The sequence below is a fragment of the Notolepis coatsorum genome (assembly GCF_963971535.1).
Source record: "Notolepis coatsorum genome assembly, chromosome: 1".
Classification (NCBI taxonomy): domain Eukaryota; kingdom Metazoa; phylum Chordata; class Actinopteri; order Aulopiformes; family Paralepididae; genus Notolepis; species Notolepis coatsorum.
Window position 1 is genome coordinate 9,301,293 of NC_140165.1, and position 22,398 is coordinate 9,323,690.

A 22,398-nucleotide genomic window follows, 5' to 3' on the forward strand; every position below is an offset into this window, starting at 1 on the left:
CTTTCCCTACAGTGTGTATGCAACCCCCCCCCCCCCATCCGACTTGAGTTTCCAACTTTCTGAGAAAACGGAGATGCAACGGAAGTCTTGAACGTCGTTGAGCATTGCCACTTATGCCCATTTTGGATGGAGAGTTATTGGCCTCCTTGTCTGCCGAACTCCCAGGCCCAGCACGGAGCTGGTGGTCTGCACAAAGCACGGAGCTGGTGGTCTGCACAAAGCACGGAGCTGGTGGTCTGCACAAAGCACGGAGCTGGTGGTCTGCACAAAGCACGGAGCTGGTGGTCTGCACAAAGCACGGAGCTGGTGGTCTGCTAAAAGCACGGAGCTGGTGGTCTGCACAAAGCACGGAGCTGGTGGTCTGCACAAAGCACGGAGCTGGTGGTCTGCACAAAGCACGGAGCTGGTGGTCTGCACAAAGCATGTAGTGAGAAAACTGGCTGGAATTTAGAGCTGCTTTTCTGAGAGTGCATTTTCTTTGACCAAAACGATAACCTGACCTGAAGTAGAAGAACAAGTGAGGGCTCTGGTCCAGGTCCCAGAGCAATGTCTTTGTTATTATGATTAACAGGGCATTATGCCCGAAGTGGAAACCCAATGTGCCAGAGAGGCCGAACTGGTGAGGAGGATTATGAATAACTGTAATCCCTCCTCGGTTAGTAGTTTGATGGACACCTGCCAACAGTGGAACAGTGGTGGAAAGACTCGGCCAAAAAGGAGTATTGGGCTAAGGCGAACACAGTCAGAACCACATGACAAAACAAAGAAAAAACAGCCCTGAACGTCCAGAGATGGCCAAGACGGTGCTGCTGCTCATCATGGTCGTTTCCTTTCCATGGAAACCCGTGGCTACAGGCAGTACCTGCCTACACTGATGCAGAAGAGCCTCTGGAAGCGTGACAACCATTTGTGTTGGCTGATGGGAAGTCTCGCAAATGTTAGGCCCTAAATGGTGCTTTTATCCAAAGCGCTTTACAATTTGTTCTTTTATCCAAAGTGCTTTATAATTGTTCCTCACATTTTTACCCATTTATGATGATGATGATGAATAGTTTATTTTCGGTCTTTGTTTACAGATAAATCAAAAACACACATGTGTGGACTTTCAAAAGGAAAAGAAAAAAAAGAAAAAATCACAAATATACATATTCAAAGTAAGCTCACACACAAAATCCAAACTCAATGGCCGAAAAAATGAATAGGCTGAAGCACATGCTTATTTTTGCCTATCCTTTACAATTATTAAAAACTAAATATACTTTAATATAAGAAAATTCACTCATAGATTCACACATATTTAAAATGTCTCAGTGTCACCAGAGAGTCAATATTTAAAGTGATTTGTAGTTTATTCCATGAGTCCGGAGCACAAAAGCTTAAAGTGGTCTTTCCGAGTTCGGAATTGACCCGAGGAACATTAGTAGTGTAATCCAGTCCCGAGAGCGGGTTTGATAAGCTCCTACATTGAAATCTAGCAGTGAGGTAAGTTGATAAGTTGATAATTTGTTTAGGAGAGCTTTGTAAATACAACATATACCAATGTTTATCCCCCATAAAGAGAGGACCAGCAAACCTTTTCATAGAGAGTACAATGATAAGTACTGTAGGTATCACCGGTAATACAAGAGCTGAGTGGTAAATACCATCTAAGGGTTTAAGGGTGGTAACAGCCGCCTGGACTATGAATACGTACAGTATATCATGGCTGACAGCCACCTGGCTTTTCCACTAATGTATGGTCTGAACTTCACGGGGGAAGACGGGAGTTTAATTGAATGTGGCAGAGCGTCTCTATGGTTTCAAGGTTAAAGAGAAGTGGCCTTTCTTCCCTTAACACATCCAGCGCCGGAAACGCTGTCCAGCGTTATTAGCCGCCATGCGTTGTCTGCCAAGATCAGCGTACAGCGTTTTTAGATCAATATTTCATTTTTTCACCATGGCATTCATAATTCATCCAGCCAACCCCCGATGCCCTAGCTGGACCCCAGATGTGACTGCAACGGCTCAATACCGCCGCCTGGTGGATGGTCGGGCGAGTTACACTCGTAAAAACCGGAAGTGCCATCGGTGCATCGATGAAATTCCTCCGGCAGTCACATCTCGCTACGGGACTCCTGACAGACACTATATAGTACATATGGATCGCTTTCTAAACTTAATAATCGATATGATTTCGGCGTTTATTTCGCCATACAAACCGGAAATGGACCTAGGCGATCGGCGTCGAATAATTGGGATCTTTCACCGTCAGTCTCATCGGCCCACGGTAAGAGGAATATAACGTTATTTTCAGCCCGATTGTTTATTCATTTCACTGCAAACCATCTGATCAATATATCACCCATACTACATAAAGCCATTACTGATGATCAAGGAATTATAAACGACCCCCCCCCCCCTTTCCTCCACGCATGATGAAGCATAATGTATACCGATCATATACATTTGAATTTTTTAATATAGCGAGTATGGGAAAGAAACGGCAATCGATAATCTATCATATGCGTTTGGGCCTATAACTAGCGTTTTTGGAATTACAGCAGAAAAGATTAAAAACATACTTATATTCTAGAAGGTATTAACACAACAATGTATGAATGAAAAAGTATAACGTTCCCACATCCTGAACGATAGATAATCGATGTTGAATGGGCCATAGTAATGTCAATATAGCAATAAAATTTAAAAAGTTATAGCCCTGCAAAGAAGGTAAACATCTCCATAGGCTTTTAACGGTGGCAGAGAGGGGTATGAGATGGGCACAATGCCCGGTGGTCAATGTGTTAAACCAATCACCTGACCAGTTGACTTGGTTCTGTGGCAGACAAGGCCTGGTGTCCAATGTTAAAGGAACACGGCAACATTTTGGTAAATTAGCCTACCGTCTTCTCCAGAGAGAGACAAGAAGATAGATACCAGTTTCCTCTCTGTGCGTTCAGTAGAAAGCTATCTGGCTGCACGTTAGCCTAGCTTAGCACAATGAATGGTATGGAATTGGCATTGTCCAACTAACACCTCCCCCGAAGGCTAACCGGCACTGTCCGCTTCCATTCATTGTGCTAAGCTAGGCTAACGTGCAGCCAGATAGCTTTCCACTGAACGCACAGAGAGGAAACTGGTATCCATCTTCTTGTCTCTCTCTGGAGAAGACGATAAGCAAATTTCCCAAAATGTTGGCGTGTTCCTTTAACCTGCATGTAGTCATGCCTTCTTCACCTGTTAGCCCCGATGCCAACCTACACCCACAGCAAACGTCATGAGGCCAACCTGACGTTGAACTTGAAAAAGTGTCCTTCAAATTCCTTCAAGTCTCCACTGAGATTCCTGGGCCACATAGTCTCATGGAGATAGATCCAGATAAGACATTTGCGGTGACCAACTATCCCGCTCCCACAGATGTACCTTCACCGAGGAGATTCTTGGGCGCTTGTGGGGGCTGTCATGAGTCATGAGTTCATACCCCATTTTGCTGCAGTGCCAACAGAGCATGGAGAAACTACCCTGGAGACTCCCCCTGTCTTCTCGCAACCAGATCTATCACATCCTTTTCAGGTTCACACACAGATGCCAGTTCCATTGGTTTAGGAGCCGTCTTGATCCCACTCCACCTTAGGAGGAAGTGTGATTGTGTCATTCTCGAGCGAACAGGAGCCCGGCTGTTCACACCAAAAGCCATGGCTCCACGCCGGTCAGTGAGAAATTCTGCTCCTCTGCTCCAAGCACATGTATAGGCGCCCACGGCTCACAGAGAGACTAGACCAGACGTGGAAACTATCACTGAAGATGGCGAGCCGGCCGTGGTGCGGCTAGTATGAAGTCCAATCGGTTAACATGGGCGCAGAAAGGAAACTGGCTGTTGAAAAAGCCATTTTCAGAAGTTCATTGAACACTTTGGTGGAAAAGCTATACTTGTACAAATTGTTATTCAATATAGAAAAATGTTGATGGTTTAAAATACATCTGGAGGGGATCTTTAAATGCAGTCTTTCATACAGTAGTAAAATTCTGTATGAAAAAACGTGCAGTGATCATTGGTTTTTGCTATATTGCACAGCCCTGTTGTCCAGCCATTATCGGCACCAAAATCTTCAAATCCACTCACGTAATTAAAGGGTAAGTTCAGAATATTTTTTTTACCCCTGGGCCTATTTCCTACTTGCCAATGATTGTTGTAAATCTGTGGAGTCCTTTCTCAGCACAATACATCTCGTTCCTCATACTGGATGTACTAGCTCTGGCTAGTTAGCCACAAAACTAATGTCAAGTAACAGGGCCGTGCTCCAGTCTGTAGAAGCCCTGAAATAAACTCTGAAAAACCTACTCCACAGTGCACTCAAAGCAAACAGGTTTGTTTAGGCGACCTAAGGAGGATCTAGGTATAAAAGTTTGAAGCACAGTATGACTTGTGCTGAGAAAGGACTCCACCCTTCGACAACATCATTGAAGAAGAGGACCTAGGGTTAGGGGTCCAAAATTCCAGACTTACACCTTTACTCTTACATTCTTAACGCTCTAAGATAGGAATAAGTGGCGGTGTTTGCAGGGCTATATATATTCAATATTATAGCTATGGATACAATACTATGGCCCATTTGACATCACCTATCTATCGTTCAATATATGAAAAATAATGATTTTTTTCGTCAATACGTTTACGCGTTATACCGTGGTGATTTTCACTAAAAGCGTTGCCGTTTCTCGCCTGGACACTGGCTACTATTTCCAAATCAAATATAGAAAATAGGTATTATGTTTCATCATGAATGCATGAAAGGGGGGGGGGGGGGGTAGTTTTTTGATGCTTTGATCGCCACCAACGGCATACGTTGTGGAGTAATGTTACAGACACACATTGCGATCGAGGTGAAATCATGGTTGGATCAAAGCAGGATTGATATAATTTAATCCTTACCTTCACTAGGAGGTACCCCAAAAAGAATATTCCAATTGTCTGATTGCGAGTCCAAGTACCGGTGTCCATCGTGTCGCCAACATAATCCACCACAACAGATGCATCGGAGGCATTTGACGCTTCTCAATGGGATTGGGATACCCGTCCGCCTCGCCCGACAAAGAAAAGTGGGCCCGGAGACATTTGATCGACGCACAGGCCAAGATATAATGTTTCAAAGGGTGCTCGATACTGCCACCTGGGTAGATGCGGCCGGTATTGCACTTTGGCATTCTCATTTTAAGTGAATTGTATCCTTCGGGTGACATCCTTGAACATTTCAAATAGTGCTTGGAAAAGTACTTAAAAGTCCTTGAATTTCATTTTGAAATGTCTGTGGGAACCCTGCCTTAAGGTCTGGAAAAGCATTTGAAAATGAAGGATGTGTTGGAATGATTTCCTGTATCCCCTCCAGGCCCTACGTCTCAGCAGCGCTGCTATGGGGAAAACCACCACAGGCCAGATCGTCAACCTGCTGTCCAACGATGTCAACAAGTTTGACGAGGTACGTGAAGCTCACCTGGCCTCAGACCTACTCCTATCCAAGCTCCGGGAGGGTCATCAAAGAGAAGCCGCCTATTCTCAGTCCTTGCCCCACAATGGTGGAATGAACTACCCACCCCAGTTAGGACAGCCGAATCCCGTCCAATCTTTCGCCGTCGACTAAAGACGCACTTCTTCAACCATTATCTGAAATCACCCATCACTAACACTGTATGTATGTGTGTGTGTGTGTGTGTGTTCAAGATTCAAGAGGTTTATTTATCACATACATACCAGGGCATATAGTGAAATGCGGTTGGCCATGCCCGCTTTGATTGTGCAAGAATACAATAGTAAATAATAGTAAATAATAATAAAATAAGTAGAATAGACATGATAAAATAGACATGTTAGTAAATCCTGAGATAATTGCAATATACAATATACAATATTGAGCTACGACTTAAAGGCACTGGGTCCTATGTAGACTACTATACAATATACAGTTTTACTTCTATGTCCCTATGCTATACTTGCTGTTACTAACTATACTATGCAATAATCACAACAAGTTATTTTCTTAAAGTGTCCTTTTTCCCCTTCCTTTAAAGTGTCCTTTTCTTGTGTGTTTAAAGTGACCTAAGGTGTGAGCGAGTGCAGAATGTGTGTTGTGTGTGTGTGTTCATGTGTGCTTGTGTGTGGAGAGATCAGTGTTCAGTGTTCTGATGGCCTGAGGGAAGTGTGTGTGTGTGTGTGTGTGTGTGTGTGTGTGTGTGTGTGTGTGTGTGTGTGTATAACTAAACTTTTTAGTAGAGCCTTCTGTTGACTTTTTATCAAATTTTTAGCTCCACACATTTTATGTTCTTTTACCAATTTCTTTTATCAGTTTTATTTATTCTATGTTTCTCTATGTTATTCTATGTTTAGTCTTGCCTATTTTTATATTCTTTTTTTCCTTTATTCTCGCTAGTTTTTAAGTTCTTTTAACTGTAGCGCTTTGAGATTTGCTCGCAACTGTAAAGCGCATTACAAATAGAATTTATTATTATTATTATTATTATTATTATTATTATTATTATTATTATTATTATTATTATTATTATTATTATTATTATTATTATTATATGTGTTATCTGATGCACAATGCAGACAGACTTGTTCATGGACACTGAATAACAACAGCATTTCCACCGAGAGTCCTGCCTCAGCTCTCGGGTCACAACTCTGGACTCGAGCCCTGACTGAGCCTGATCGGCTCCCTGCCCGCTTTTTCCGGCTCAAGTCTTTCCGAGTTTCGTTTTAATCAGTGCGCGCGAACCTGCGGTGGAAATGGCCTGGACCACTCTTTTGGCAGTGGGCTGCTAAGTCCACTCTGATAAAGGTCATGAGTAATAGGGTGACGCACTCCCCCCGGGTTTGGGATTAAAGACTTTAAAAGGCCAAGCGCGAGCGTGCCTCTCTCTTCTCCCCCCTCGCCCTGTCGAGAAGAGCTGTGGCCTCCTTGCTCTTCTTTTTATCTTATCTCATTGTACCGTACCTTATTTTAATGATACTTTTCCCCCCCATTGTCAGTTCAGGCTCATCATAAAAGTAGACTCACGCGATGTGACGCAGGTCTTATTTTTCCTTCTTTTTTTGCTTGTTGAAAGTTGAAAACCTGGATCACACCGACTCCCCGGTTCTGACGAATTCAGGAGTGTCTTAATACACCAGACCTGCCGTGTTCACTTCCTAGGAACCTGCGCTGACTGATTCCAGCTTGCTTCTTACAGGGTTCGCATAAGGTCCTTGGAAGTGCTTAAAGTGCTTGATCTTTTTTTACCAAAAAAAGTCTAGGTCTGGAATTCCTTGAAAACTGCCCATTTTTTAAACAAGGTGCTTAAAAAGTCCTTGAAATTCAAATCAACCATTCGCATTGAAAGTTTTGTTCATGCATTTCTTTTTTTAAGTGTAACTGTCGGAAATTGGTTTTAAGCCATAAATATTGGATCAGATATTTTTTTCTATAAAAACTGCATTTAAATGTGAATTGTATCCTTTTAAATGCCCTTTTAAAACGAAAAAAGAGTGCTTGCGAAAGTACTTGAAAGTCCTTGAATTTCATTTTTTGCAATGTCTGTGGGAACCCTGTTCTTATCTAGGTGACAATCTTCCTGCACTTCCTGTGGGTGGGGCCTCTGCAGGCAGCGGCGGTCATCGGGCTCCTGTGGCAGGAGATAGGAGCGTCCTGTCTGGCAGGCATGGCTGTCCTGGTGTTCCTCATGCCTACTCAAACCCTGTTTGGAAGGCTCTTCTCCAAACTGAGGTACACATCTTCCTCTCTCTCTCATTCTCATTCTCACTGCATCTCTTTATCACCCAGTCTCTCTCTCTACCTCTTTCTCTCTCAGTCTCTGTCTCAACTGAGAATGTATGATTACTTGTGTTTTGGAAACAAGCCAGCAGGTTATTGAGCATAAGAGCCTCTTATGTCTCCACAGCGTATAGCTTCTCTACTTTAAAGATACAGATACCGCCCCCCAAAAGACAAAATTATATATATCTATCCAAACTTTGACCTGGCTTTAACATGTTTATGACTAACCAGTAACCACTATGAACAAAGTGCTGCACATACAGAAAGCACTAGTGAATGATTACGTTAAATCATTGTAAACATTCTTTCATGTCTGGCCCAAGGATAAACACTGTACATATATATTTGGAGTAGGTGGTTTTAGTGTGGTGGGCTTTAAAATGATTTGCAGCACAAGTTCCCTTTTCATTAGGTAGGTAGCTACTGAGGCTGCCCCCCCTTAGGCGATTAACCCGTCTGTTATTTCTTATTTCCTCTAGAAGTACATCTCTGGTGAGCACTAGATTTAAAGAGGTCCTTCTGCATGGCCGCCTATGGGACTAACACAATTTTACAGATTTTACAGACTAGTCTTGGAAATAGAAATGGCTTTGAACCCTTTCACTACCACACTACAGAAGGTTAACCTTCTGTGAAATGGTTAACCTTCTGTATTGTCGCCGTGAAAGGGTTAACAATTTTGGTAGTGGTAGTGAATAGGGGTGGGGAAAAAAAATCGATACGTAGTAGTATCGCAATACTTTGCGTGGCGATACTGTATCGATACAGGGACGCCAAGTATCGATATTTAATTCATTAAAAAAAAAATTGTATAAGGAAGTTGCATTGTTCATTTCAATACCTGTAATAGTACAGTAGTCCACACACACACACGTGCATTCAGTTAATTTGGAATATGACTGTAATACAAACAGTTCAGTCTGTCAGGTACATGCAACACAGATTACAGTGTTTACGGTACATCTGTCTGCTTGAGAAAATACCATGTTCTGCAATAAAAATGATTGAAGTGAGATGAACAGACTGAACTTTATTTTATTAGATAAAACATGTTGACAAAGTGTTACTTTGCAGTTGAAAAAAGGTAAGAAATTTAATTTGATAAAAAATATATCGCGATATATTTAGTATCGCGATACTATCGTATCGTGACGCAAGTATCGCGATATTATCGTATCGTGAGGTCTCTGGCGATTCCCACCCCTAGTAGTGAAAGGGTTAATGGAGGACAGCCCTAGTAGCTACCGAACAAGGAGCACCAACATTGTCATGGGAGTGTTGTCATTGAATCGCCTCCAACACGCCGTCTCATGTGCCACTCCACAATGTCAGTGGGGTTGAGATCTGATAACCCAGAGATCTGCTGACTGAATCTCTTGGGTTTCATGTTCATCAAACCACGATGGAGGCGTTGTCATCCTGGAAGAAACCACTCAACTATATCTTTTGACGGGGGGAAAAGCAATACTTGTATTCCGCACCATTCTAAAAGCTCTGTGGATGCATTCTTTAAAAAAAAGTATTACTCTACATAACATTTTTATCTACAGCACATTTAACTTTGGGTGTACTGTATACAAGTAAGCACTGCGCTGCCAGGCTTGTACAAACTGGAGCGAGGTCTAAAAACGATGAACTTGCCCCTAACTAGTCGTTTCCTTCTCTAGATGAATCACTGTCGATCCCCTTCTTCCCCCTTTTCCCTCGCAGGAGTAAAACGGCCGTTCTCACCGACAGCAGGATCCGCACCATGAATGAAGTGGTGTCTGGGATCAGGATCATCAAGATGTACGCCTGGGAGAAACCCTTCTCGGCTCTGGTCAGCCAAGTCAGGAAGTAAGATGCCACCACCACTGCATTGTGAAACTGAAAGAATTGCCTACTTCCCTTTTTTTTTTCGGCAATAAGAGCCGTGTCGTCACCGTCGCTGCTGTGATTTGGTCAAATTACAATCAACGTTGTCATGTTCTTGACCATAACGTATGACTTTCATTTCTTGTGTTTCTAATTCACTCGCATGGCTTTGAACTGCATGTAGGTATTTTTTAGATACTTGCCCACAGGTCCGGGTATCATTTGAGAAATGTTGATGCCAGTGCTAATACCACTTCCTGGGATTTTATCCAGATACCAAAACGATAAATTTTTTGATACCTTACTTTGCAGAGTGTGAATATTCCATGTTCTGGAATCCGACTCACCAACCCAGGGTTATGCTTCCTAACCAAACACCTACCATTTCTCATTTCCCCCATGATATATATCAACCCTAATTGGAATCTTCTGATCTGTAGCATTATGTTTATGAACAGATTCATGTGCCTTTCTTAAGGACTCTACTAAACGTGCTTGTTTTTGTCTTCCCATGTCTTCTGTTTTGGGTAAGAAAACGCAGAACGTACACAAAGTGTAGTGTTGTCTAAAACAACGTTTGGAACATGCATCTCATGTCACGTCACACTTCCCACAGTTTTCATTAGACTACCTTTGTTGGACAGGGACACACTGAAGTTGTGGCTAGTTGTGCTACAAATGGATGAAAACAATATTCACGCACCACCATCAAAAGATCTTTACCAAAGCACTTTTTCCTAAAGAAAAATGCTGTTCCAAGAGTGGAGGGACCTGCTGTAGACAGAGTGGAGGTAAAGTTATTGGTTATTGTGTTGATCTGGGATGTTAGAACAGAGAGCTGCTGCAGACAGAGGAGGTAAAGTTATTATTAGTTATTGTGTTGATCTGAGATGTTAGAACAGAGACCTGCTGCAGACAGAGTGGAGGTAAAGTTATTATTAGTTATTGTGTTGATCTGGGATGTTAGAACAGAGACCTGCTGCAGACAGAGTGGAGGTAAAGTTATTATTAGTTATTTTGTTGACCTGGGATGTTAGAACAGAGAGCTGCTGCAGACAGAGGAGGTAAAGTTATTATTAGTTATTGTGTTGACCTGGGATGTTAGAACAGAGAGCTGCTGCAGACAGAGGAGGTAAAGTTATTATTAGTTATTGTGTTGATCTGGGATGTTAGAACAGAGACCTGCTGCAGACAGAGTGGAGGTTAAGTTATTATTAGTTATTGTGTTGACCTGGGATGTTAGAACAGAGAGCTGCTGCAGACAGAGGAGGTAAAGTTATTATTAGTTATTGTGTTGACCTGGGATGTTAGAACAGAGACCTGCTGCAGACAGAGGAGGTAAAGTTATTATTAGTTATTTTGTTGACCTGGGATGTTAGAACAGAGAGCTGCTGCAGACAGAGGAGGTAAAGTTATTATTAGTTATTTTGTTGACCTGGGATGTTAGAACAGAGAGCTGCTGCAGACAGAGGAGGTAAAGTTATTATTAGTTATTGTGTTGACCTGGGATGTTAGAACAGAGAGCTGCTGCAGACAGAGGAGGTAAAGTTATTATTAGTTATTGTGTTGACCTGGGATGTTAGAACAGAGAGCTGCTGCAGAAGAGGAGGTAAAGTTATTACCGGTATTAGTTATTGTGTTGACCTGGGATGTTAGAACAGAGACCTGCTGCAGACAGAGTGGAGGTAAAGTTATTGTGTTGACCTGGGATGTTAGAACAGAGACCTGCTGCAGACAGAGTGGAGGTAAAGTTATTGTGTTGACCTGCGATGTTAGAAGACTGGAGGAAACGTAAACACAGAGGTCTATCTCTGTAGGGATCCTTTACATAATATTGATAATAATTCCAATTCCAAAATATGTTGTGATATTTAGACCCCAAATTAAAATAGGGCCCAGGTTTGAAAAGACCGGAATGACCTTTTAATTACCTTTTATTGTGACAATGCAGTGGATTTAATGCAATGCAATGGACTCTCTTTTTTTTCAACCTGACTTGAGCTTTCACTATTTCGTCCAGGCTTCGTTAATGTGTGATGCATGCATGCCCTTTGATTAGCTCTCCAAAACAGCACATGGGGATCCTGTTTTGAATTAAATTCTCATCTCTGTATGCTTCAAGAATACTCTGGCCCATCTCCCTTTCAATAGATACATGTTTACTTACTAGATTACTAGATACACACACAGATAAGTAGTAGGGATGGGCACGCACGAGAAATGTTTTCCCAGATAGAGTGATTGCATGAATTACTCAAGTGGTGATTGAGTACTTGTTCATACAAATCTATTTTTAGAATGCATAAAGAGCATGGCAGCAATGGCGATGCACAAAGATGCTTATTGTCGGTCAAATTACATGACCTCGACTCTGTCTGCAGCTGGTCTCTCCACTCATGGAAATGCAGAATTTTGGTAGACGTGTTCTCTTTGACTAGCAGTAGTAGCGGTTTGGGTTCATGTAGCACAACTAACGTTCACAGTTAGCTAGCCACAACTTCAGCGTGTGCATATCAATAGTCTATGAACACTGCACAATTTGGAAATGCACAAACATGAACTGCTGTTTTTATCTGTTTTGCCTAGCTGTATTCCAACGCAACAAACTTTTCACGATAACATTACTCCTCTCCAACTCCCTCAGACTTCCACTGTTGTCTTCTTGCAACAACTCATGCTTTGCAGGATTTCAGAGCGAGATTTCTATTTGAGCACTTTTAGTAAAAAAAGAAAAAAGAAAATCGAATTCCCTCAAAAACCATTCAGTACTTCAAGATGGAACACTTCCTCTTGCGGTTTTGTCCCTTACTGTACGTAACATAATACCTGCATCTGACCTCTGACCCCTCTCTCTCTCTCTCTGCCCCCATAAGGAAAGAGATCTCAAAGATCATGAGCAGCTCCTACCTGCGGGGCCTCAACATGGCCTCCTTCTTCTCAGCCAGCAAGGTCATCGTCTTCATCACCTTCACCGTCTACGTGCTGCTGGGCAACCGCATCTCCGCCAGCCGCGTCTTCGTGGCTGTGTCGCTGTATGGCGCCGTGCGCCTCACCGTCACCCTCTTCTTCCCCGCCGCCATCGAGAAGATGTCCGAATGCCGCGTCAGCATCAGCAGGATCAAGGTACGGTTTTACATCTAGTGCTGACCAGAGATGTGCTCATCGTTCTTCAGGAAATAACTCATTCATCATGGAAATAAAGAAATCCATTAACAAAGTCAAACCACCTGCTTTTTTTTACTTTACCAAACTACCACGGCTGTTATCGTACTGCTTCTCAGTGGACTAGTAATCACTTGATTTTATCGACTTATCAAATGAAAGTCCATTTAATGTGCAAATCTGTGACATTCTGTTTCCCACATTATCGTCCTTCCGGTAATCTCTGCAATCAGACCTTTTTAAATCTAACACTCATGAAAGACCAATGTATATTTGTAATAGATATTATTGTGATGCAAAAGATGTGCTAATCATTTTCCAGGAAATAATTAATTCAGGTTAAGAACACGTAAACATTTTTGTAATTGACCAAAGGAAATCAACAAAGACATACTAATGAGTGATTAGTCGATTAGTAGTATTGGTTTTCAAAGTGGGGTCATTGAAGGGGTTCAAGGGGGTAAAAAATATGGGTCCCTGACTTATTATGTCTCAGTTTGGGGGTCCTTGAGGTGAAAATGAGAGCCAGTGGACTAATGGACCCTTTTCACAGATGTGTCAGATTGATAACGGGTCAGTTTGATTTGCCACACCTAAATCAAGCGCACCGCAGTGTTATCTGCTATGGCACGTCTGTGAAAAAGGGACAGGCCTACACACTATGGACCACTTCACAATGAAAGAAATCCAATTACATCTCAACTAGAACAGCACTCTGGAGAGATGCCACCCCCTTACTATGGCACACGTTGACCTATAACCCCACCTTCCGGCAACGGATATTTAGGAGAATACCAATTCGATTGAGGAGACTCATTATAATAATGTGTCGTCCATGTATCACTGATATTATTAAAGAAATCATGGAAGCACTCAAAGAAATGTCCTTTTAGGTACTTTCATTAAGCACAGGCAGCGACCAAATGCAACATTATGTGTTTCAGCTATTAGCCTTCCTCAGTGTTATACTGGACAACAGCCTTCTTCAGTGTTATACTGGACAACAGCCTTCTTCAGTGTTATACTGGACAACCGCCTTCTTCAGTGTTATACTGGACAACCGCCTTCTTCAATGTTATACCCTGGTGTCCTGGGTTGTTGATTATCTGATGGGCAGACCACAGTACGTGCGCCTACAGAGCTGTGTGTCAGACAGACTGGTCAGCAACACCGGGGCCCCGCAGGGGACAGTCCTCTCTCCCTTCCTCTTCACCGTCTACACCAACGACTTCCACTATCGGTCAGAGTCCTGCCACCTTCAGAAGTTTTCTGATGACTCTGCGATAGTGGGATGCAAAAAGAACGGTGATGAGAGGGAATACCGGGAACTGGTAGTGGACTTCGTCACATGGTGCGATAAAAACCACCTGCAGCTAAATGTGGTGAAGACCAGGGAACTGGTGGTGGAGCTGGGGAGGAGGAGGAGTGCACCCGTGACCCCCGTTTCCATCAGGGGAGTCGGTGTGGACATGGTTGAGGAGTACAAATACCTCGGTGTGCACATCGACAACAAACTGAACGGGTCAAAACACGCAGAGGCACTGTACAAGAAGGGCCAGAGCCGACTACTTCCTCAGAAGGCTGAGATCCTTCAATGTCTGTACAAATATGTTGAGGATGTTCTATGAGTCGGTGGTGGCGGGCGCCTTCTTGTACGCTGTGACCTGCTGGGGCAGCGGACTGAGAGCAGGGGACACAAACAGGCTGGATAAGCTGGTCAGGAAGGCCAGTAGCGTGGTTGGGGTGGAGCTGGACTCTCTAGCGAGGGTGGCGGAGCGGAGGAGCCTTGCTAAGCTCCAGGCCATCAGGGAAAACCCCTCCCACCCACTATACACATACTTGGCTGACAGGAGGAGCATGTTCAGTGCTAGGCTCACACTACCTAAATGCAGCACTGAACGGCACAGGAAGTCCTTCATTCCGACAGCCATCAGACTTTACAATGCATCACTGTGCCTCACTGCATCACTGAGCACAGAGTGACAGTTACCATCTTCCTGGACTATTACTTTTGAAACAACACTGTGCAATATTACACCTACTGTAGACTTCAGTATATTTGTACTGTATTTATTTACTGTATATTTTATTCTATTCTTATTCTTAGGCAATTTGTTTTGTTATTCTTATTCGTGACTTGTTCTGTCTAAATGTTTAATGTGAGCGATTTGCAGTGTCAAATTTCCCTCGGGATAATAAAAGTATTTCTATTCTATTCTATTCTATACTAGACAACAGCCTTCTTCAGTGTTATACTGGACACACGCCTTCCTCAGTGTTATACTGGACACACCTTCCTCAGTGTTATACTGGACACACAGCTTCCTCAGTGTTATACTGGACACACGCCTTCCTCAGTGTTATACTGGACACATGCCTTCCTCAGTGTTATACGGGACACACGCCTTCCTCAGTGTTATACTGGACACACAGCTTCCTCAGTGTTATACTGGACACACGCCTTCCTCAGTGTTATACTGGACACACGGCTTCCTCAGTGTTATACTGGACACACGGCTTCCTCAGTGTTATACTGGACACACAGCTTCCTCAGTGTTATACGGGACACACAGCTTCCTCAGTGTTATACTGGACACACAGCTTCCTCAGTGTTATACTGGACACACGCCTTCCTCAGTGTTATACGGGACACACACCTTCCTCAGTGTTATACTGGACACACGCCTTCCTCAGTGTTATACGGGACACACACCTTCCTCAGTGTTATACTGGACACACGCCTTCCTCAGTGTTATACGGGACACACACCTTCCTCAGTGTTATACTGGACACACGCCTTCCTCAGTGTTATACTGGACACACGCCTTCCTCAGTGTTATACTGGACACACGCCTTCCTCAGTGTTATACTGGACACACGGCTTCCTCAGTGTTATACTGGACACACGGCTTCCTCAGTGTTATACTGGACACACAGCTTCCTCAGTGTTATACTGGAAGAGAGTGGAAGTGCCTCTTATATAGAAGTCCACAGGTTAGACACCTTAAACAGTCTGTATTTCAGACATAAACAGACAATGTTGTACTACCTTTAATTAAATAATTAGATAGACAGATGTATACATGTAGATCTATACCATCTCAACAAAGGCTTGAGAGAAATGTATTATGTATTATTATTATTATTATTATTATTATTGTAACTGAGGGGTACAATTCCCTGACTGTATTGATAAGTATGGTATCATTAAACCACTACCGCTTTATGTACTTTAATTACTGGCCATACAGTACATGATATATAAATATGATGAACACTTCCCACAATGAATCGGTTCCACACAAAGTGGTAATTAAGTATTTATTGCAGCAAAAGGTACATAATATACTTCTCTATTTTACTTTGGATGCGCTTATAAGGCAAAGGAATGTGCGTAGGCAAATCAATAATGAATGTCCATTCTCTGGTTACGCAGGAGGTAATTATACAACCTGAATCTTAGGGAATTATATCTATGGTACACTAGTAATATATAGCGGGAGATACTGGAAGGGTCCCCCCGGTTGTAAGCCAGCAGGGGTAGAGGATCTGTCGGTAGTAGAGAGTCTGGTCAACGATGACTAAGGAGACTCCAAGTACAGGAGACGGTGCAATAGTCTCTTGATCCACAGACGAATACAGCTGTTCTCCGTAGACTGTAGCTCCACAGTGAAGAAAGCTAGCCGGCCTCAGGCTCTCTGAGGCGCAGACTCGACGTGGCTCCTCACAGGGTAAATCCCACACGTGTAGGCGTCGGCGATTCTCCGCTCCATAAATCACAGGACCAAAACAAATATAATCCAGCCGCAAAGGGCTATGTAGTCGTCGGGTAGATTAATCCAGTGTACATGTCCACACGGTTCTCGTCTAGGTCTCCTCGGGTGAAAGCGCCATGAAAGCAGCCCAGCCTGGATAAGCACTCTAGCTGATACGAGGAAGCGTTGGTGATGCTGGTCACTGTAGAACTTTAGCCGCACGATACACTATACACAAATAGACTATTACTGACTTAATAGAAATATGTCGCACTCGACGGTATAGCGCCAAACTCTGACAATTCAGTTATTAATTCGCACGCGGTCTCAATGCTCTATTTGGGGCCAAACAGGCCATACTTCACCGCACGGAGTATCGTGGGTGAGGCTTCAACTTATTGGGTAACTCTACTTCTGTATTCACCTGCGCCATATTTATATGCACGGCGAACAATCTAGTGCCAACCTCATTTCTGTCTCGTATCCCTGGGCAAGGCCGGGCATGTACAGACATGTCTTGACGGTGGCTTTGAACCTGACTCTGGAGGCACGGCCCTGGCGCCTGTGGACCGCTGTCCAATAGGAGAATGAAATATTATGGTCTGTACTAGGCTAAAGGGATATTCCGTGTATATGTACAAGGAATATACAAGGGATATCAAACGATATACAAATACTATGCAATATATATCAATCAATAAATATATATATTCGGTTTAATCTGATCCTTTGTAACAGCCGCCTCCTAATTAGTCCCACCTAATTAGCTAAGCAGAGACAGATTAACCGCACTGTCCACTACTCAATGTCTGTTGTGAGGGGTCGGGCAGTTCACAAAGTCATGGGGTCATGGTCGTCATCGATAGTATCGGGGAGCCTTGGCAGTTCTATTAGCCTCGCCACAGGGTCGGGTGTAGATCCGTCCTTGGACGAGCACTTCGGCTGCTCGGACCTTTCCGTCGGCACCGGTGATCACTTTGCTTACGCGGCCAGCCGGCCACATAGCTCGGGGTAGTGACTGGTCGATAATCATGACGACTGTTCCTTCTGTCAAATTGTCTCTCTCTTTCACCCATTTCTGGCGGGTCTGTAGAGACGGTAGATAGTGGAGTAGGAAGCTGTTCCAAAACTTGTCAGCCAATACTTGACTGTACCTCCACATTCTTCGGCCGTTCGCTTCTTCAGGCCTGTACATTGTCTGTGGTAGCGCGGGGTCCAGCCGCCCCATCAAGAGTGTGTTGGGGGTGACTGGGTCGACATCTGCTACATCACTTGAGACGTAACCGAGGGGCTTTGAGTTCAATACTCCCTCGATCTCCGTGAGGACTGTCATTAGGACTTCTTCCGCCACGGTCTGGGCCCCAAGCACGGCGTACAGGGCTGTCTTTATTGAACGTACTTCTCGTTCCCAAGTTCCACCGAAGTGAGGTGCGTTCGGGGGATTAAACTGGAAGTCAATCTGGGATGGAGCGAGGTGGGTCTTAAGTTCTGGGCCCATAGCTTGGAAGCTCTCTCTCAGCTCTCTTTCTCCGCCTTTGAAGTTTGTCCCGTGATCAGACAATAATATAGACGGTTTGCCTTTCCGCGATGTGAATCTTCGGAAGGCCATAAGGAATGAGTCTGTGCTCATGGTTGGAAGGAGTTCTATATGCATCGCTCGGGTGGTCATGCATTTGAATACAATACCCCACCGCTTCTCGGTTCCTCTTCCTTTCTTTATATACAGCGGGCCGAAACAGTCCATACCGGTGGAGTGAAAAGGCTTGTCGCCGAGTCGGAGGCGACAGGGAGGTAGGTCAGCCATCCGGGGTATACTGGGCTGCGCTCGCCACTTACGACAGTCTAGACAGGTTCGCTGGAAGCGCCGCACTGCTTCTCTTCCTTGCAGTATCCAATAACGACGTCTGATCTCCGCGAAGACTCTCTCTGCCCCGGCGTGATGCACATCCTCGTCGTATTTCTTTATGATCAGCTCTGTGACCTTGTGTCGGCTGTTTAAGACTATCGGGTACTTGACGTCATCCGGTAAGTCTGGAGCTCTCCGCAGACGACCACCCACTCTGATGAGACCATGGGCGTCGCTCTCGGGGGCTATGTGGAGCAGTCTGCTGTCTGATGGGACGGGCTTTGCTCCCTGTAGACAGTCTAGCTCATCGGGGAACGAGTCTCTCTGGGCTCGTTGTAGTAGAAGAAGTTCTGCTTCTTCGTAGTCAGCTGCTGTAATGTCAGTAGTGAGCTGAACCTCTGGGTGGTGCCACAGGAATGTCTTTAGCTGCGCACTCTCTGGGGTGAGGCAATCGTCTATGTCGGGGTCTGTGGAGACGAGTGTGTTCAATCCACAGAACATAGATTTCTTGTTTTCGGCCTCCTCTTTACTCGCTTCCCGTGGGGTGGGTGTAGGCCACTCTTCTTCTGGGAGCTTGAGGAACTCTGGCCCGTCACTGTATAGGTTGTGACGGGTGAGGTCATCCAGGGACATTCCCCGGGTGATGACGTCAGCTGGGTTGTGTTTTGTGTCCACATACCTCCAGCTTGCTACTTCTGTTAAATCTTGAATCTCTGTGACTCTGACTCCCACGAAGACCTTGTATCTGCACGAATCAGACCGGATCCATGTGAGTACTGTCGTGGAGTCTGACCACAAGATTGTTCTTTGCACCGGAATGGTGAGTTCACGTTGGATTAACGTGGCGAGTTGCGCTCCTGCTAGGGCTGCGCAGAGCTCTAGACGCGGGATAGATTGTTGCTTTCGTGGGGCTATTCTTGAGCGAGCCAGGATGAAAGCAGTATGTATTTCTCCTCCCTCCTCTCGGGCACGCAAGTAGGCCACCGAACCGTAGGCTACTTCGGAGGCGTCGCTGAAGACGTGCAGGTCCATCTGGCACGTCTCCGACCTCACTGTGGGTGGGAAGTAGCTGCGGCGTATGTTGACACCTGGGAGTGAGCTGAGTTCCGTCTCCCACTCTCTCCATGTGGATGCAAGGTGTTCGGGTATGGGGTCGTCCCAGCCCTGGTCCTTGTCCCATAACGCTCTTACAATCATCTTTGCCCTGGTGGTGTAAGGTAGAATACATCCCAACGGGTCATATTGTCTGGCGAGTGTTCTGTATACACTCCGTCTGGTGGTCGGTAGTGCAGTCGACCTTCCCTGCTCCTTGGTCAGGGGTGTGTGTTTATAATGGAGCGAGTCTGTTTTGAAGCGCCAGACTAGTCCTAATGTCATTTCTTGGGCTTCTCCTGGGATGGTCGCCATCCAGGTCTCGCTGCTTGCTGCCTTGTCCTCGGGGGAGAGGCTGCGCAATACTTGCGGGTCGCTGCTGGCCCACTGCCTGAGATCAAAGCCGCCTTTGATCAGGGAGGCGCGGAGCTTGAGTAGAAGGGCCTCGGCTTCTTCTGGCGTCGAGACGCTTTGCAGACAGTTGTCCACGTAGAAACTATTTCCTACACTTTGTCGGACCTCTTCATCAGCTGCTGGGTCCTCTGCGACGTGTTTTTGCAGTGCAAACGTAGCACAGCATGGGCTGCATGTGGTTCCGAAAGGGAGGACTTCCCATTGATAGATGGCTGGTTGCTCATCCCCGATCCTCTCTCTCCATAGGAACCGCAGCAGGGGCTTGTCCTCCTCCACTAGTCTCACCTGCAGGAACATCCCTTTGATGTCGCCGCTGATGGCCACCTTGTCTTGGCGGAAACGTAGTAACACGCCTAGTAGAGAGGGGCCGAGTGTTGGGCCGGGCAAGAGCTCTTTATTCAGATTTTGTGATCCGATCTGGTAGCTGCAGTTGAACACAATACGATCCTTGCCGTTGTGGTGGACTTTGTGGTGCGGCACGTACCATGATTCGGTCGTCTGATCGGCCTCTTTAATGTCAATTTTCTTTATGTGTCCCGCTGTGATTAGCTTGTTAATCTCAGCGCGGTACACAGTCTCTTGAGCGGGGTCTCTGGCTAGGCGCCGCTCTGTGTTCAATAGATACCGCTCCGTCGCTTCTTTTGGGGCGTGGAAGGTAGGCACTGAGTTATACCCTTCTTGCTGTCTTGTCGCACAGAACTTGTAAGTCGCTTTGGATAAAAGCGTCAGCTAAATGACTAAATGTAAATGTAAATGTATACCCTCTCGCCTCAGGAGTGGAGTTGCGTATCTCATCACTCCGTTGACTTTGACTCTCTTTGTCCCCTGCTCGAGGAGGGCTATAGCGTAGATGTCTTCCTTGGAACGAATGTCTTTCTTTTCGTTCTTAAAGGGCATTGTCTCTAGTGTCCATAGCCTCTCGACATGCTGTAGGAGGGTGGTGTCTTCTTCTGTCACTCTGGAGTGGAGGCAGTTAGTGGCTGCTGTTCGGTTAAGAGACTTAGCGAGGGGGCCTTGTAATGTCCATCCTAGGCGGGTCTCGACTGCTGCAGGACAGCCTCTGGGCCCTGTGTGGACCCGGTCAATCGGGACGATGAGGTCTGCATGGTCGGAGCCTATCAGCAGGGTCGGGGTGGCACCGTCTATGAGCGGTATAGGTAGTTGACGCAGGTGCACATATTTATCCATCAGCTTGGCGATGGGGTAGGTGTACTGCGACAGGCCTATTTCTTGGCTGGTGAAAGCGTTAGTAATCCTATACCGTCTCTCTGGCTGCCCGCTTGCTGCGATAGTGAAGGAGACATTCTCGCCCTTTATCGTCTTTAGATCTCTTCTTATTGTCCGAATCGTCATCTGGTTTTCGCTCCCCCGCAGCCCCAGCTGGGCCGCAGCGGACGCGAGGAGAAGGGTCTTCTCTGACCCGTCGTCAAGGACGGCGTAAGTGTCCATGACCTTATCTTGGTAACTCAGTGTTACGCGGACCACCTTTAAGAGCACCCGGGCGCCCCCGCTGCTGGCGGGGTCAATGTACATAACACTTGCCTTTGTGCTGCTTGAGGGTGCAGGCTTTCTTCTGTTACTGTCGTGTAGGACATCTAGGTGGGCTCCGTCACACCGACTACACCTCTTCTTTAAGCGGCAATCGGCTGCCATGTGACGGTAACAGCGTCGGTTGGACTTTATCCATTGACTCACCTCGTCGGCGGTCATCTTCTTGAACGTGTCACATTGTGACAACCAGTGTTCCTTTTCGCAGTACGGGCACACCATCTTCCACTTCTCTTTCATCGAGGGGGTACTGTGGTTCTTGCTGCTCGGTACTGATTCTGATTGGTGCATGACGGTCACCAATCTGCGGCCATCGTTTGCTCTCCTAGGTCCCTCTCTGGAGCTTGGTGTGCTCCGCATGAACGTATCCAACCGTAGGCTGTTGACTTCTCTCGCCAGGAAGTCGGCTAGGTCTAGGAGGGATGGCTCGGGACCGTTAGGATCACGGTGGTCTCTTTGCCGCCTGAAGCGCTCTTGTCGGGCGGGCGGAAGCTTCTCTAAAATCCTCTCGACATTAGAGTTTGCGTACAGTTCGTGCATACCCTTTTCTCTTTGCGCCCCCAGCATCCCTACCAGGGATTGTACCTTGATAGACAGGTCATCTAGTGAGCGATTGTCTGTGGCTGGGGGTAGGCGGTCAATATGCCTTATCTCTTGTATTACGTAGTCCCATATGCGTCCATATCTTTGGTCGAGTGCTGCTAGAGCCGCTGTGTATGGGGTAGTAGAGGTGGCATAGGCCAGCGCTATATTGTGCGCTCGGGGCACCTTGAGGTGCTTCAGTAGGATAGCATACTTGTACGGTTCATCAGCTACATCGGACATCATTGTCTCTAAGCACATTCGTAGCTCTGTGTACTGTGCTCTGTTCTCGTGGGTGAAGTCCGGAAACGTCGGTGTGCCAATGTATGATGCCATGGATGGCTGGCACATCGGT

At 45.5% G+C, this 22,398-nt stretch overlaps 1 protein-coding gene across 1 annotated transcript in view; it reads left to right on the forward strand.

Annotated features, from left to right (window-relative positions):
* abcc4 (ATP binding cassette subfamily C member 4 (PEL blood group)) overlaps positions 1-22,398 on the forward strand; it is a 129,111-nt gene that overhangs the window by 26,506 nt on the left and 80,207 nt on the right. Inside the window, exons 5-8 of the mRNA XM_084327463.1 lie at positions 5,367-5,456; positions 7,576-7,739; positions 9,501-9,626; positions 12,518-12,767. Coding sequence (XP_084183589.1) covers positions 5,367-5,456; positions 7,576-7,739; positions 9,501-9,626; positions 12,518-12,767 — 630 coding nt within the window. The remainder of the gene's footprint in view (positions 1-5,366; positions 5,457-7,575; positions 7,740-9,500; positions 9,627-12,517; positions 12,768-22,398) is intronic.